The sequence below is a fragment of the Colobus angolensis genome, unplaced genomic scaffold (genome assembly GCF_000951035.1).
Source record: "Colobus angolensis palliatus isolate OR3802 unplaced genomic scaffold, Cang.pa_1.0 Scaffold232, whole genome shotgun sequence".
Taxonomy (NCBI): Eukaryota; Metazoa; Chordata; class Mammalia; order Primates; family Cercopithecidae; genus Colobus; species Colobus angolensis.
The window spans coordinates 3,578,958-3,594,108 of record NW_012115511.1 but is presented as its reverse complement, the minus strand read 5'-3'; the positions used below and the strand labels follow the sequence as shown (position 1 = coordinate 3,594,108).

At 40.6% G+C, this 15,151-nt stretch overlaps 1 protein-coding gene across 2 annotated transcripts in view; it reads left to right on the top strand.

Moving 5' to 3' along the window:
* Positions 1–15,151, top strand: part of POU6F2 (POU class 6 homeobox 2) — a 491,856-nt gene that overhangs the window by 209,041 nt on the left and 267,664 nt on the right. For both annotated transcript variants that reach the window (XM_011944507.1, XM_011944506.1), the window contains exon 4: positions 13,460–13,551. In XM_011944507.1, coding sequence (XP_011799897.1) covers positions 13,460–13,551 — 92 coding nt within the window. The remainder of the gene's footprint in view (positions 1–13,459; positions 13,552–15,151) is intronic.

The window sequence follows — 15,151 nt, the reverse complement described above, 5'->3', positions numbered from 1 at the left end:
AGCCTCCTGAGTAGCTGGGATTACAGGCATGCACCACCATGCCTGGCTAATTTTTGTATTTTTAGTAGAGATGAGGTTTCACCATGTTGGTCAGGCCGGTCTCGAACTCCTGACCTCGTGATCTGCCTGCCTCAGCTCCCAAAGTGCTGGGATCACAGGTGTGAACCACCACATCCAGCTGAGTCAACTTCTTCTAATAAGGCATTTTATCCAACTGCCATACTCCAGCAATACATTTTAACCCACCAAACCTGAGGATCTTTAGAAATTGTACATCAAAATCTCCAGTTTACTCGACTTCCTATTGTCTGTGCCATAACTCACTGATATATAGAGCCCAATGAGTAACGAGTACTAACGTATTTTATTCATTCTAAGATATACAGCCTTTTAACCAACATTTTAATGAGGCATCTTAAAAGAAAGATTTGGGGATGCAAATTGGGATGTGCCTTATAATCAGTGGCATGTCATGGTTTAACTGGCAGCTTTGTTTCTTTCCTTGTGGAACAAAATATTTACAAATTTTACATCAATAACATCTTAGATTCAATAAAATATGCCATCTATTTTTAAACTATTGGATTTTTTTTATTTTTTCACCATTGTATTTAGGGTTATTGTCTGTGTCTTGTTTCAATTCTGACCCTAAAGTTCTAAAATCAAATGTAAACTCAAAAAGTAAATTTTTGAAGTATTTGGACTGAAAACCTGTAAGTTATAATCAGAGTCCAAGTCATGGTTAGTAGGGATATTTATATAAGATGAGCTCTGACACAGACCCAAAAATAAGTTGATATAACAAATGGAAATTGCTACACAATTGATACTATCATGTAATGGTGTTAAAATAATGATAAAAATAATCTGAACAAGTTCTGTGGAGCTTTTGTTCTATTTGACTTTAAGTGAAACATAATCTTCAGAACAAGAGGACAACAAAATAATGCTTTGCTAAAAGGATAAAAGAATATGACCTAAGTCTATTAGTAATACAACACTCTATGAATGCACTCAAGTTAATAGCATCTTGTAGCGATAGATACTTTTTCAATTACAGTAATGCAAAGAAATAAATAGACTAAGTGAGAGAAAAATGGTCAGACACACATGAATTGAACTAGTTGTTTGGCTGGTTGATTTTTTATAACCGACTCTTGGGAAGGCAAAAAAGTCTCCAACAATCTCTTGATGAGACATTGATTTGAATTTTCATATTCTGGATCTACTTAATCTTCATAGGAATGCAATATTTTGTTACCCCATCTTTGAAGAAGGTTTGAAACTCTTGGTAATTTGTTTGTAGTGAGTTGTGTGACATCTTTCTCTTCCTGATCAATTTTGTGTTGTTGTCTGTTATAGAAGCTCTATTACCACAAGGGTTTGCTAACTAGATGTGATGCTACAATTTCATGCAATGTAATTCCTCTGGGGGTATTTCCTTCCTGTCCTTTACTGAGTTCTAAATGACCCCCCTTTCACCGATTTTGAGTTGCACACAAGAGTGGATTGCAAATGCTACTCTTTTGGAGTATCTGTGTAGAAATGCTGTTTTATTTCTGCTTTAAGGGATTTAAAATTTTCATTACCCTTATTTAAAGGGGTACTTTGGCTACTTTTGTAAAGAATGTGATGTTCTGAGAGCAAATAACTGAAATGGATAGGCCAGACTCTTATCTTCATGGACCCTCACAAATGGAAAAGTAAAGATATGGATATGGAAGAAGAAAGTGGTCAGGAAAATTGCCATAAATAACAGAGCAATGATACTGGGCTACATTTGGCACAAGTTTTGTTGTGTTTTAAAAAGGATAAATATGGTTCCCTTTAAGAGAATGTGGAAGCAGCTCTTCCTGCTGTGAACCTCTTCCTTGGTCGTCCTCCCAGCAGGTTGCATGGAGTAAGAAGTGGCCCAGGTTATTACTGTGATTGAGAGCATTCCTCCAGCACATTTTCTTCCTCCACATTCTCATGCCTCCCCCTTGACTTTTGTGGGATAGGATTTAAGAGTCCACTGCAAATGTCTGACGCAAGTTAGGAGTTGTGAGTGCATTCCTGCTTTTAGTACTGCCAAATAAAAAAGAAAGGAATGGAGGAAGAAGGAAGGAATGAAAAAGACAGAAAGGAAACAAGACAGGGCGAAGGGAAGGAGAAAAGGATGGAGGGAGGAAGAAAAAGGAGAAATGCAAAGAATTATAAACTCAAACACAGTGCTTCTTGCACTTTACCATGGGCATTGTGCATCACCTGGGGGCCGTGTTATAATGTAGATTCTGATTTGGTGGGTCTGAGACCTGGCTGGACTGGGGCCCGAGCATCTGCCTTTCTCACAAGGTCCCAGGGGATGCCAATGCTGCTGGCCCAGGGGTCACACCGTGATTATGGAGACCCTAAACTAAGAATGCAGCTGCTCTTAGCTCATTATTAACATTATTTTAAAGACGATTGCGGGGGTGCTTATTTCTTAGGAATTTGGTCAAGTTTTCCTGGGGAAAAAATGGGGCACAAGAAAAGGATGTCTCTGGTGGGACCCACTCTTTCCCTCTCCCTACTTCTCTGCCATTTCCCCTCCTCCACCCACCATACTGGGAACCTAGAGTGCTCTGGGGCTGGGTTCCATTAGATGCAGAGGAAAATATCTAAAAACTGCAATTTGTATCATGATATTGGTGATTTATTGTGGTCTGTATTATTGAAATATTTGCATTTAATGTATAATGTAGTGTAGTCTTGAAGTCAAATGGAATTGGATTCAGATCCCAACTCTATTACTCACTAACTGTGACCATAGGTGAATTATTTAACCTGTCTAAACCTTAGTTTCCACATCTGCAAAACGGGAACGATGGTCCTGATTACACAGACCTTCTGTGAAGATTTAATGAGAAAACACATATAAAATACTGAGTATAGGGGCTGGCACATGGTAAGTATTGAGTCGATGGCAGCTATTATAAAATGTTTGAGCAGTAGAGAAACCTAATTGGCTAAAGACGTGATCCTGCCATCAATGAGAAAGCCCGGATACTCTCATCTCTCTGCTGCTTCCTCATTGTGCCAAAGAGGCAGTGAGTTAATTTCTATTTATTTAGACAGTTTATATAGTTTTGTTTCCTGTATAAATGAATGAAATAATCATAAACACCTAATAGGGTTATTGTAAGAGTTGATTAAATAATATATACAAAGTCATTAGTGTATGACCTGGCACATATAAATATGTATATATGAAGGAAATTATATTTTTCTCTCTTAAAAATAAGGATTGAGGGAAGAAAGGAATTCTTTATTCAAAAGAATTTTGAATAAAGAGGAGTGTTGGCCACACATTCCTGTGCCTAGAAGAATAAAAGCAGTGAGCATGCTGTGATTCCTGAAATCCTACCTTGCTGACACGAAACACATGAAGTTCCCAAATACTCCAAACATCTACCATGAAACAGTCACTGGTCAAAAGGAAAGTGAAAAAGAAAGCATGATGCTATGAGTTTTTCATTAGGCTGAAATTCTTCATTTTTAAGGATTGTCTTGAGATTGAGAACACATCCTTTGGGGTGGGAGAAGGGCATTAAAATGTTGTTTGATCATGATAGTGAGAGGTGAAGCGGGCTGGGCTTCTGGGTTGGGTGGGGACTTGGAGAACTTTTCTGTCTAGCTAAAGGATTGTAACTGCACCAATCAGCACTCTGTGTCTAGCTAAAGGTTTGTAAATGCACCAGTCAGCACTCTGTAAAAACGGACCAATCAGCACTCTGTAAAATGGACCAATCAGCACTCTGTAAAATGGACCAATCAGTGCCCTGTAAAATGGACCAATCAGTAGGATGTGGGCGGGGCCAAATAAGGTAATAAAAGCTGGCCACATGCTCCTGCAGCTGTCAGTGGCTGGATGCTATTCAACTTTGTGGAGATTTTGTCGTTTTTGCTATTCCCAGCAAATCTTGGTTGCTGGTCACTTTTTGGGTCTGCACTGCCTTTATGAGCTGTAACACTCATCCCAAAGGTCTGCAGCTTCACTTACGAAGTTAGCGAGACCACGATCACAGTGGGAGAAACAAACAACTCTGGACGTGCCACGTTTACGGAGCTATAACAAAGGGAAGGTTTGCAGCTGTGTTCCTGAAGCCAGCGAGACCAGAAACCCACCAGAAGGAAGAAACTCAGGGCACATGTGAAGATCTGGGAAGGAACAAACCTCCGGACACACCATCTTTAAGAACTGTAACACACAACATCAGGGTCAGCAGCTTAATTTTTGAAGTCAGGGAGACCAAGAACCTACAGGAAGGAACCAATTCCAGACACAGTAGCACGTGACAATTAAAATTTTTTTCTTGGAAAAATTAAATTTCAAGATCCGTATTCCTATTGACCCAATTATTGATCTCCTTTAATTTGACTGCCCTGTTCAATCTCAGAATCTGGGGAAGTCTATGGTCTGTGGTGATCTAATCACCTGCCCTTTGCAGTCACAAATGCAGCTACTGCTGATGAAGAACCACTGTTTTCTGTGTTGAAGGTCTCTGAGGTCTTGTACCACAGAAGTGACTGCACCCAGAGGCCATCATTTTCAATTGAAATTAGTCTGTTGTAACTCATGCTTAAATCATATTCTGCATGACAGATTAGTAGCTTCCTTGCTGCTGAAGGGTTGTGCAGAGTTCAGACCTCTGGAAGGCATCTGGGGTCTTGGAGGAGAAGAGGAGAATGAGATATCACCGTCGTTCTCACGATAACTTTGATCTGAGCCAAGAGTGTGGACTCGTGTGACCACACACAGTGATCTCTGGTCCATCGTCATGTCCTTTTCAGGCTTCAGTTTCCAGTATTCATGTGGGACCACTTGGCTAACAGTCTCAGTGAGTAAAAAGAGTTTAAAATCTCATAAGAAGGTGTCAGATGGAGAAGTCCTGTAGGTCTGTAAGGCTGCAAAGAGAGCCTTGCAGGTATTAGAACACAAATCAGAATGTTTTAGAAGTGGGCTGGAGGATGCGATCTTGCAGAAAGAACTGCAGCTTTCTCTGGCCTCGCCATTTCCACACCACAGTAATGTAATGCAGGTGTCAGGTACGAAAACATGGACTAGCTCCCCTCACTTCGCCCACATCTCCTCACCCTCAAAATGCTCCCCTCTCGCTCTCTGTTCACCTAAGCTAGTCCTACAATTTCAAAGAGTATTTAACAGCTTTGACCATTTTTCAAGCATATTTAAAACCAGCTGTTGGTAATTCTTGTCTGTTTTACTAAGGGTAGATAAACTGAAAACAATTTAAAACTAGGCCAATCACACTGCCTTGAAGAATCTAGATCTTGTTCCCTTGTTGTCAAGCTCCCCAGTGATTTGGCGGCCAGCCAGGAGAGAAAAATCTGTGGTGGTGGTAGTGAAAGCGAAATACTGTTGCAAAGGTAGATCTACAGCTGAAGAAAAGCAGGTGACACCTTTTAAATGCTTCCTTTTTTGAAGAATTCATACCTTGTCTCTCTATTATCAGCATAGATAATGAATTAGAAAACCAAATTTTATCCTAATTTCCCACCAAATGATATGTTTAGGAGGTCATTCATAATGACCTGTAATAGACATGTTAATGATTTGTGGGTTTGATTTCTGGTTGGGGAAAAAATGCCATGTTTAAATTTCTCTGTAAATATAAGCATTCTTAAGAATTTGCACTAATTTGGGCCAGGCACAGTGGCTTACGCCTGTAATCCCAGCACTTTGGGAGGCTGAGGCAGGCAGATTATCCGAGGTTAGGAGTTTCAGACCAGCCTGGCCGACATGGCAAAACCCTGTCTCTACTAAAAATACAAACATCAACCGGGCGTAGCGGTGCGTGCCTGTAATTCCAACTACTCAGGAGGCTGAGACAGGAGAATCGCTTGAACCCAGGAGGTGGAAGTTGCAGTGAGCAGAGATCAAGCCACTGCACCCTGGCCTGGGCAACAGAGCGAGATGCCATCTCAAGAAAAAAAAAAAAAAGAATTTGCACTGATTTAGAAAAGCGACTTTCTTGAAGCGGTTTTAGGTGTAGGGACAATTTTCAAAATTTGAAGATCCTTTCTGAGGTTTCTTGAAGGAAAACTAGTAACCCAAAGTGGTATGGAAACCGAGTCAGTGGAATCGGCAGTGAGCTGTGGGGAGGGCCTCTTTCATGGGCAGGTGACGGCTGCAGTCTCACAGAGCTCAGCAGCCAGCAGAACCCGATGGCTGGGATTTAATGCCTTGAGGTCACCATCCTGAATTTCTTCAGAATTTGTCTGTGAATTTGTGTTTTATCAGTAAAGTCCAATGGGACATCTGAGCGTGTAGGAGGATGGAGGAGGCTTAGAGTTTCCTCACCTCCCCAGGACAGGGCGGGCTCTGGCTGTCCACTCTCTGTCCCTGGTGGCCCTGGAAGCCAGAGTGTGGCTGCCACGTGCTCCACTCTGCCCTTCTCAAGGGGCTTGGGCTCAAGTGAGGGGAAGGTCATATGCTCAGCATGTGACTCATCAAGGGTCTTCCTGCTCAACCCCAATCCAGGTCTCCAACACGTCCCAGCCAGAAGGTTGCAATCCCTTGGGTTCACCCATCTGCAATAAGGTGGGATGGTGCCCTGGGGAAAGAGAGATTGATTTCCCAGCCCCAGGCCAGGACCTGCGTTTTTATTTTGCACTGATCCCCACAAATTATTTAACCCCGTTGGCACAGGGTTGAGCAAGGACGAAGAAAGGAGGAGGCTGCTTAGATAGGCATGAAAGCCCAGAACATGTGTGACTGCACCATCTGTGGATTCCAGAGCCCAGCTGTCAGTTGCAAGGAGACTCCATCCAGGGATGGAGTGCAGTGTTGAGGGTGCCTCCTAGCAATGACCTTGTCAGAGAAAGTGTGCATTTCCTAGGAGAACTGTTTTGAAATGAGCAAGACTTCTTAAACTTAAAAAGGCACATTTTAAAAATTAGACAAACTATTTTTGGATGCTCTAAAAATCTGTGTCTGAATTCTTTCCACTAATTTTGACGCATACCTCCATCATTTTAAGAATATGAACTCATTGTGCTGTACCTCAACACCACCATACACACATACATATGGAGATACATAAATGTGTACATACATACGAAGGCCTAGAGCTGGCCTGTGGGAGATACAAAATGAGAGACTTTTCCCTGAACGAACTTACACTCTTGTAGAGAGAGCAGTACTCAAGGGATAATCTCTACCCCCAAAGTTCTCTAACTGCCTAAAGCATGTCATGGAATTTTGCTAAACTACATTTGATGACTATCTCCTTTATTCATGTCTCTCTGAGAAAAAGTATTTACAGAAATTGAGACCTTTATTGACCTGTATATCACAGGAGTTTAGCTCTGCTTCTATTAGGTAGATATGAAAACAAATGATAAAAAAAATTGTTGGAAGAAGATTGAGGGATATTTAGTAAATTTTGAGGAAGAAAAGGTCATTAAAGTCTTCTATAACACAGACTAAATCTACATATAAAAAAATGAAGCAATTATTGAGGAATTTTGGCAGATACTACAAAAACATCTTCAGTCCAAATAAGAGATTTGTAGGATTTCTTTTTGTACTTTATCTAAATGTCCCAGATCTCCCTTTGGCTTTTCATGTATAGATGCAGCCTTAAAGATTTGGAACCACTTAGGACCTAGACCCTTCACCCAAAGAAAGGTGGACTTCCCTCTGCTGGAGCCAGATAAGTCACTCACTAAAAGAATAAAGAAATGCATTTTTCATATTAATGTAATCAGACAGTCTTGGTTCTCCAGGCCTCAATAGGTGAATTTCCAAGTACCTGACAATGTAATTTGCAAAAACGTACAAACCCTTATGTGGATTAATGAATGTGTATTTCCAAGCATGGCTTGTAGAATTAGCCTTGGAGTCTCAGATTCTACTGAGGGTCCGTACAGTGTTCTGTATGTAAATACCTGTGTGGCCAGTATCATAAAGAAGTTCTAACTGGCAATAAAAAGAGGCAAACAGTGGCAGTAGCTCAGCAGACATTTTTATAGACACCTCCACCCCCTCCTTGGCATTTAGTAATCTTGAAAAAAATTGAAAGAAAGAAGTTTAATTTAGAGGGGACTTTTGCTCTGCTTAGCTGGGGTTCACACGCCCAGCATGAAATAATAATGCATCCAACTGTCCATCTTAGAATAAGTAACCTTTGTGTCACCTCCTTCACTGGTGGAAACTGTAAACAGTGGGTGAGAAAGGTATGACTACCAGAAAAAGCTGAGGGATCTCTGTGACCTTCAGGTGATTATGTTTGTGCTAATGCAGAGAGCACAGAAACCCAAACTCTCTATCCGAAGAACCCAATTCATAAAAAATGCATTGGTCATTAACCAGGGAATCTTAAGCACTATACTTTGGAGGGATCGCTGATGCATGGGAGGAAGTGGAGCTGCTTTGCCTGGGATGAGCAATTTATATTTGCTATTCTGTTCCTTTCTCAATCTGCCCTGGCCGTCATATTCTCTTTGCAAAGGGTAAGACTCCAGAAAGGAGTATATACTCTCGGGATTAAAAATAGTGTATTCGTTTCTTAAAATGACTTACTTGGAAGAGTCAACTCCAAAAGGAGGGAACAATTCAAAACTCTGTGGAAGAGTGAACATCTGTTTTACTTTCAGTGTCGCTAAGAGATGCTGAGCCAGGTTTCCCTTGGTGAATGAAAATCTGTTGTACCAAATTAAAAAAAGAATTGCAAAACAAAAATGAACTTGCTATGAGGAGCACAATGACAGTCATTGGTGATGGTTGTTCAGGGACTCAGCTTGAGCTGTGTGGAGAGAGTGGAGTGTGGGAGGCTCGGTCCTCAGGAGGGCACTGAAGAAAGGAGTGTCGTGCTCAGGTGGTCACCCCTCTCAGCTCTGTGGGTCACAGTCCCTCCAGAGCAGAGGGATCTGCAGGCAACCCTGTGGGTTTCAGATGTGAGATCAACCCTGGGACCAATGGTGTTGAGTGAACAAATGCCCTCTGACGACCAGGTCTTATAACAATGAATAAGTTGTATCCAAGTGTACCATCCAATCTCCTAATCGGTATTTTGATGTCTTCACCATTTATGACCTATCCTTTCCATAATAGATTCAAATCAGGGTTTCTTGTATTTGCAGATAATTAACTCCTGTTATATGGCTATTTTAAATTTTATATTACGATCCCTTTAAAATCAGTTATCATACTTTTAAAATTATCTGTGAACAAATCATAATTACAAAACAGATGTATCTGAGATGATTCCACCCTTGCTAAGCTAGAAGTCAATCAGGATTATGATAAAAGAATGGTGCAGATAAAGAAGCTTGGAAGGCCAAGGGGATTACACTAGCTGCAGACCCATCTGCCATTCAGAAAACTGATTGCATATGGCAGTCTCAGCACAAAAGAGATTCAGCCTTGCCTAGGTAACATCCAAGCCACTGCTGGCTCCCTGTAGTCTTCAGTCACAGGTAGAGTTTCATAAAACATTCACGTGAGCTACCCTTTAGATGCTCTGTCAGTGGCCTCATGAGGGATATCAACCTCTGTGTTCAGGAAGCTCCACAAATGATTTACAGGCCTGGGTGAGAACCACTGGTATAAGCCATGGTCTGTGTGAAAATTTGGAAACCTTGCCACTATCTTTGTGCCATATTTCGTGATTATGCTACCATGGACTAAAGGAAGCGCTATATATGTAAACATCTTGCTTTATAGGCTCTTCAGGACCCAACCATTTAGTTCAGCTCCAAACATTCATCCAGTGGTACCAAGAACAGAGTTAGGGTCAGTGCACAGTGGCCACCTTTAGCCAGTGGGCAAGAGAATGTGAACTGCACAGAAAGGGACAGAGGGGCAGCAATATGAATTGAGTTGGCTTGGGGCAGGTCGCTATTATAGACACATTAAATAACATTAATAAGAGAGTTGTAAAAACTCTCTTTTCATGGTCTGGTATTAAATAACATTAAATATTATTAGATTAAATATAGCTTAGGCTGGACATTGTGGCTCATGCCTAAAATCCCAGCACTTTGGGAGGCCAGTGCAGGAGGACCACTTGAGGCCGAGAGTTCAAGACCAGTATGGGCAATGGAGTGAGATTATTTCTGTACCAAAAAAAAAAAAAAGAAGAAGAAGATATTAGCTGGGTGTAGTGGCTTCTCCTGTAGTCTCAGCTACTCAGAAGGCTGAAGTAGGAGGATTTCTTGAGTCCAGGAGATCAAGGCTGCAGTGAGCAATGATCACACCACTGCACTCTAGCTAGGGCAACAGAGTGAGATACTGTCTCTCCAAAAGAGAAATTAAATTTTTTTATTAAATAACAATAATCAAGAGAAATAGCGCTTACGTGGCAAGCATGCACTGTTTCAAGAAAGTTACATATATATTAGCTCATTTAATCTTCACAACAGCAGTGCTGTGAGAGGGATACTATTATTATCCCTGACTTTTACAAGGTGATGCATGAAGTTGGAAAACAAGCCAGAGTTCACATTCTCAGTTAGGTGGTAGTGCTAAATTTAAACCCAGGCAGAGTTTAATTTTTTTTTTAGAGTTCTTGGTTTTAACCCTTACACCAAACGGCTTTGAATATCTAAATTGGAATTGAGGTAGAATTTGCCAATATGCTAAAAATTTAAAGATATTTCAAAGGTTTATGTTAAACAACAGTGAGCAGTCAAGTGGATGCCAGTACCTATCTTAAAGAAATTATATCACTGCTGAACTAAAAGCCAGACCTCTATTTCTACTGAAAAAGAAATGTGAATGAAATGACAGCATAAAGTGATGAACCAGCAGCACAGCCTCTGGCCCGTTAGAGCTCATAGTTGCTGCCTCAAAAGCGTAGACTGCTAACTTCAGAACAGACTTCAGAGAGCTTTCCTGGAATTCCTTGGTCTCAGAGATGTAACATGTTTCCCAGGCTCCTGGTCAGGAGAAACCCACCCAACCCATTCAGGTTTGTGTTTTCATATCTGTGCTCATGAAAATGTCCAACGTCAGATTCTCTGCAAACATTCAGCTAAGTGTTGCTTCAAGTCTCTCTGAAACCCTTAGCCAACATCATTTATTCATTCTGACTTCCTGATTCCCCCTCTGGCTCTGCGAAGGCCCCTGATTCCAGAGTCGCCTTCTAGCCAGACGGATTAGTTTATGGTCCTACAGGGTTATGCGTGATACATGTGTTTGGGGAAAATGGAGATGCACATTAAGAAGAAACATTACTTTTGGATCCAGGCAGGAGAGCCTACATAATCTCCTCTAGAGCCTGTGAAAGACTTCATTTTACACATGAAATTGTGTGGAATTGCCCTGGACTGCACTGAACGTGGTTTTTGAGAATTAACCAGCCTCAGAACAAGCTGCTGGGCACCAGCTAGGCCTCAAAGCAACAAAGAATAAATGTAAGCAAATGTAATCTGTGTAAAGTTGAGGGGAACAAACGCACAATCTTGTCGACACAGTGCCTGTGTGAGACCAATCCTAAACATTACCATGGCGCACATTAGAAACAGAGTCAAAAAGTGGGCTTTGTATGCATGAAAGAAACATGAGCCAGAAGGACTTGGCATGGTATAGAAATTTTTTAGAATGAAGGTATTCATTTTTTAATTGCTTAAAAGGGCTTTTCTATTTTTCTGTGCATTGTAAAAACTCTCTTTTCATGGTCTGGTATAAAAACCCATGCCTGACAAGTATGGGAAAACAACCAAATTTTTAAAAAATTGTGCACTTTTAGCCATTTGAGTATTTACCTAATCTGAATATTTGACCAAAAACATCACTTTGAAACCTCATAAGCTCTTTGAAGTACATAAATTTCTGCTGAGAATTTTAGGGCAAAATGGGACTTGGGTATATAAGAAAGAACAGAGATTTGAAAGGTTTGCACTGCACAAGCCATCTCCCAGCTTAAAATGCCGTACTTTTAAGCATAATAGGTAAATCACGTATAAAAAATGTAGAAGAAAGGTCTTCTGTACATTCTGAGGAAATGATTGGCATCGTATGATGGGTCATCTTATCCTTGTTATTAAATGACAGCAATCATTAAAATGCCAAACATATTTTGACAGAATTCACTTTATAAAATGTCAGCAAGTCTGTGTTTTTATTAGTTTGTTCCAAATCAATTTAGAAATTTCAATAGAATGCTTGTAAGTATTCCCCAAGCAATGTCCAATTCCTGACTTTCTGCACAAAAATATTACAAATTAATCAGATTTTCAGATTTCCGCATAATGGCTTTGCACATTTATTGCTTAATCCTATTATAAAATGCTGTTATGATTGACACATCATGGTGGAGATAGAAGTCAATTGAATAATATGTAGCCGTCAATTTTATTTGTAGCTTAACGTGCTGAAGTATTTTTCCCTGTTTCCATTATTTATAAGTCTGTCCCTTTGGAGAATATATAGGAGAATCTGTTTTAAATGAGCCAATAATACCTTCTTTAAAATTTATAAGTGTGACAGAGTCCTATCTTTTTTTCTGGGTTGTCCATGGCATGCCGGTAAACAGGGTTTGAATTGTGTTCCGCTTGTTATTCACCGGACAAACATCAGGAGAGAGGATCTTGTTCAGGTTTGCTTGGAATTGGATTTCAACCACCCATTAGAAAACTCCAAGGAAACAAAGCTACCAAGTAGAAATTCTCAAAAATTGCCACCGGTTTTAGTTGTTTGTTTGTGTATTTATTGTTTCTACCACTATCTTACCTGCTACAGTTTGTCCTGAAACAAAGCACAGAAGCACACGTAGAGAAATGACCATGTTAAAAGAGTTTGAAGGATTTGCTCTTGGGTGGAATTTAATTTTTTCTGCCTTGCTGTCCAGTAGGATTCCAGTAAAGGAAGCAAGCTGTGTTCTGTGCTTAGCATGGCGGAGCTCCCTGGAGCTATTGTGGGATTCCTAGTGTTTCAGTCAGCACCTGGGACACTTGCTTAGGGAGAGCCATACTCTTTTTAGGACATTGTGTAAGGTGATATGGAAAAAGGCTTTGTTTTCAGGAAAGCGATGTCATAAGATTCAGTGTTCAAAGAGTATGGAAGAAGGGCTTAGAGGTATGGAGGAGATGGGGAAAGCCATATTAGGGGAAAATATTGATGGACTTGGTCATATCTGAGATCACACTTCGTTTAATTTTAGGATACTAGATTAGCTGTGGCTTGCTTGTACTTAAAGGGTATAGTTTCCCACACATGTGGCATACTCTATGCAAGCTGACTGTGCTACATTCCCTGTTGTTCTGTTCTTCTGCCTCTTGATGAACTTGGCCATCCTGAATGTCTCTCATCATTATTTATGCAGTTGATAAGTGATTTGAGCACTGGAGATATTGATAAACCACTCTGTCATATCATCTATGCCTTAATGTTATGTGACATCACAGGCAAATGGGGTCCTGTGCAGTTCCCAGGCTGGATCATATATTAAGGGAGCATTTCTCCTTTGAATTCCAGGGGCCAGAGGAAACCCGGCACTATCAGACCCAGGTACTCCTGACCAACACCAGGCCAGTCAGACCCACCCACCATTTCCAGTTGGGCCACAGGTCAGTATCTCTCAACTGCTTTCCATTAGGCTGCATTTAGGATGGTTTAACCATATAAATAACCAAATAATAATGAGTTAAATCCAATTAACTCCAACAGAGCAAAGATGGTAATAAATTTTTGTATGAAAAGCTGTATGACTACATTATTTATTAAATACCATCAAGAAAATATGCTTTTGCAAAGCTATTCTCTCTTCTTAAAGGAAAGTTTGGCTTTAATCATGTGGAAATACTTTTTTTTTTTTAACTTAAAACCCACTACAGTTGTGCTGTTGGTTACCATGCAGTTTTCTGGAAAGTAAAACTTTAATGACTGGAGTGTGAAGAAAATTAAGTTATTTCAACCTTACTATAGCCATTTTTGAAATACAAGATGTGATTTAATATAAAAGAGTTAATGCAATTTTAATGCAAGTTCAGCTTATTGGGTTTGACAATACTGTACATCACACATAGCTCTTGCATTAATAAAGAAATACAATCATTATTTTTTAAAGTCCAATATTTGTTTTTTTGCAACCTGATGTGGGCTATATGGAGATGTAGAACACAATTATAAAAGGCTGGGCTTTTTTTTTCCTTTTTACCTCTTGTCATTTAGTGTGAAGCATTCAGAGTTCATCTTGCTTTTATGGAAAGAGAAGCTGAGACTTGGGCCTTTCTCTCCCTTTTGTTGTCATTCTTGCTCCTGGAAGTTAATGACTTTCAGCACATTGAGGGCTCATGCAAGTTTAGAGTGAGGGTTGGTCTTGACATTCTTATTCCACTAGCCACCAAGACTCCCTGTGGCCTCAGATCCCATAGTCCATCTCAGAGCACAGATCGCTCCGTGCCTCTGGACAGAAAACCTGGGCAAATGTATGCTGGCTTATAGAAGCCTAGAGAGCTTTCTTGGGACTCTCAGGAACAGGATTTTTGGTGTCATACTCTTTATAATTTTATGCTTGTAACATCATGTGTGTGTTCATGTAATTATGTGTGTCTGCGTGTATGCATGCCTGCACACCTGCCTGTGAACATACTGAGGGTAACACACTCTAATGCCTTCAGGTTGGGTAGGCAGCCCTACAGGCCCAGGTCAGTGAGGAGGGGTGGCCCTGTGACAAACTGGAGAGTGCATGCCCTGCCTTGAGCCCACAAATCCTATTTTTAAAATGCTGCAGGCCAAACCCCCCAAATCTATGACCCATGTATGGTCTGAGAGCTACTCATTTGCCTTCCCTCTTACCATAATATCACTATTGGCAGTGATGTAACACCTGGAATCTGAGGGCCAGCATGTAATTTTGTATTCATTCCCGAAGTATATTTATTTTGTTCATTAGAATAACTATTTTTTTTAAAAAGGGAAGCACAGTTACTTGGTGTGAATTTAGCAAAGTGCACAAATACACTAGGAACAAGGCCTGCGGGGTCTAAAACAGCAGTTCTAAACTCAGCTGTGCAGAATTCTAGGGTTCTGCAGAGTCTTCCCCCAAAGGGTCCTGAAAGAAACACTGCAGGGAATGGCCATAGTGTGGACTTAGCCCTCTCCACACCTCCCCTCATTCTTCAGATAAAGCAGCCCCACTTCTCTAAATCTGTTCTTTGTATTGGA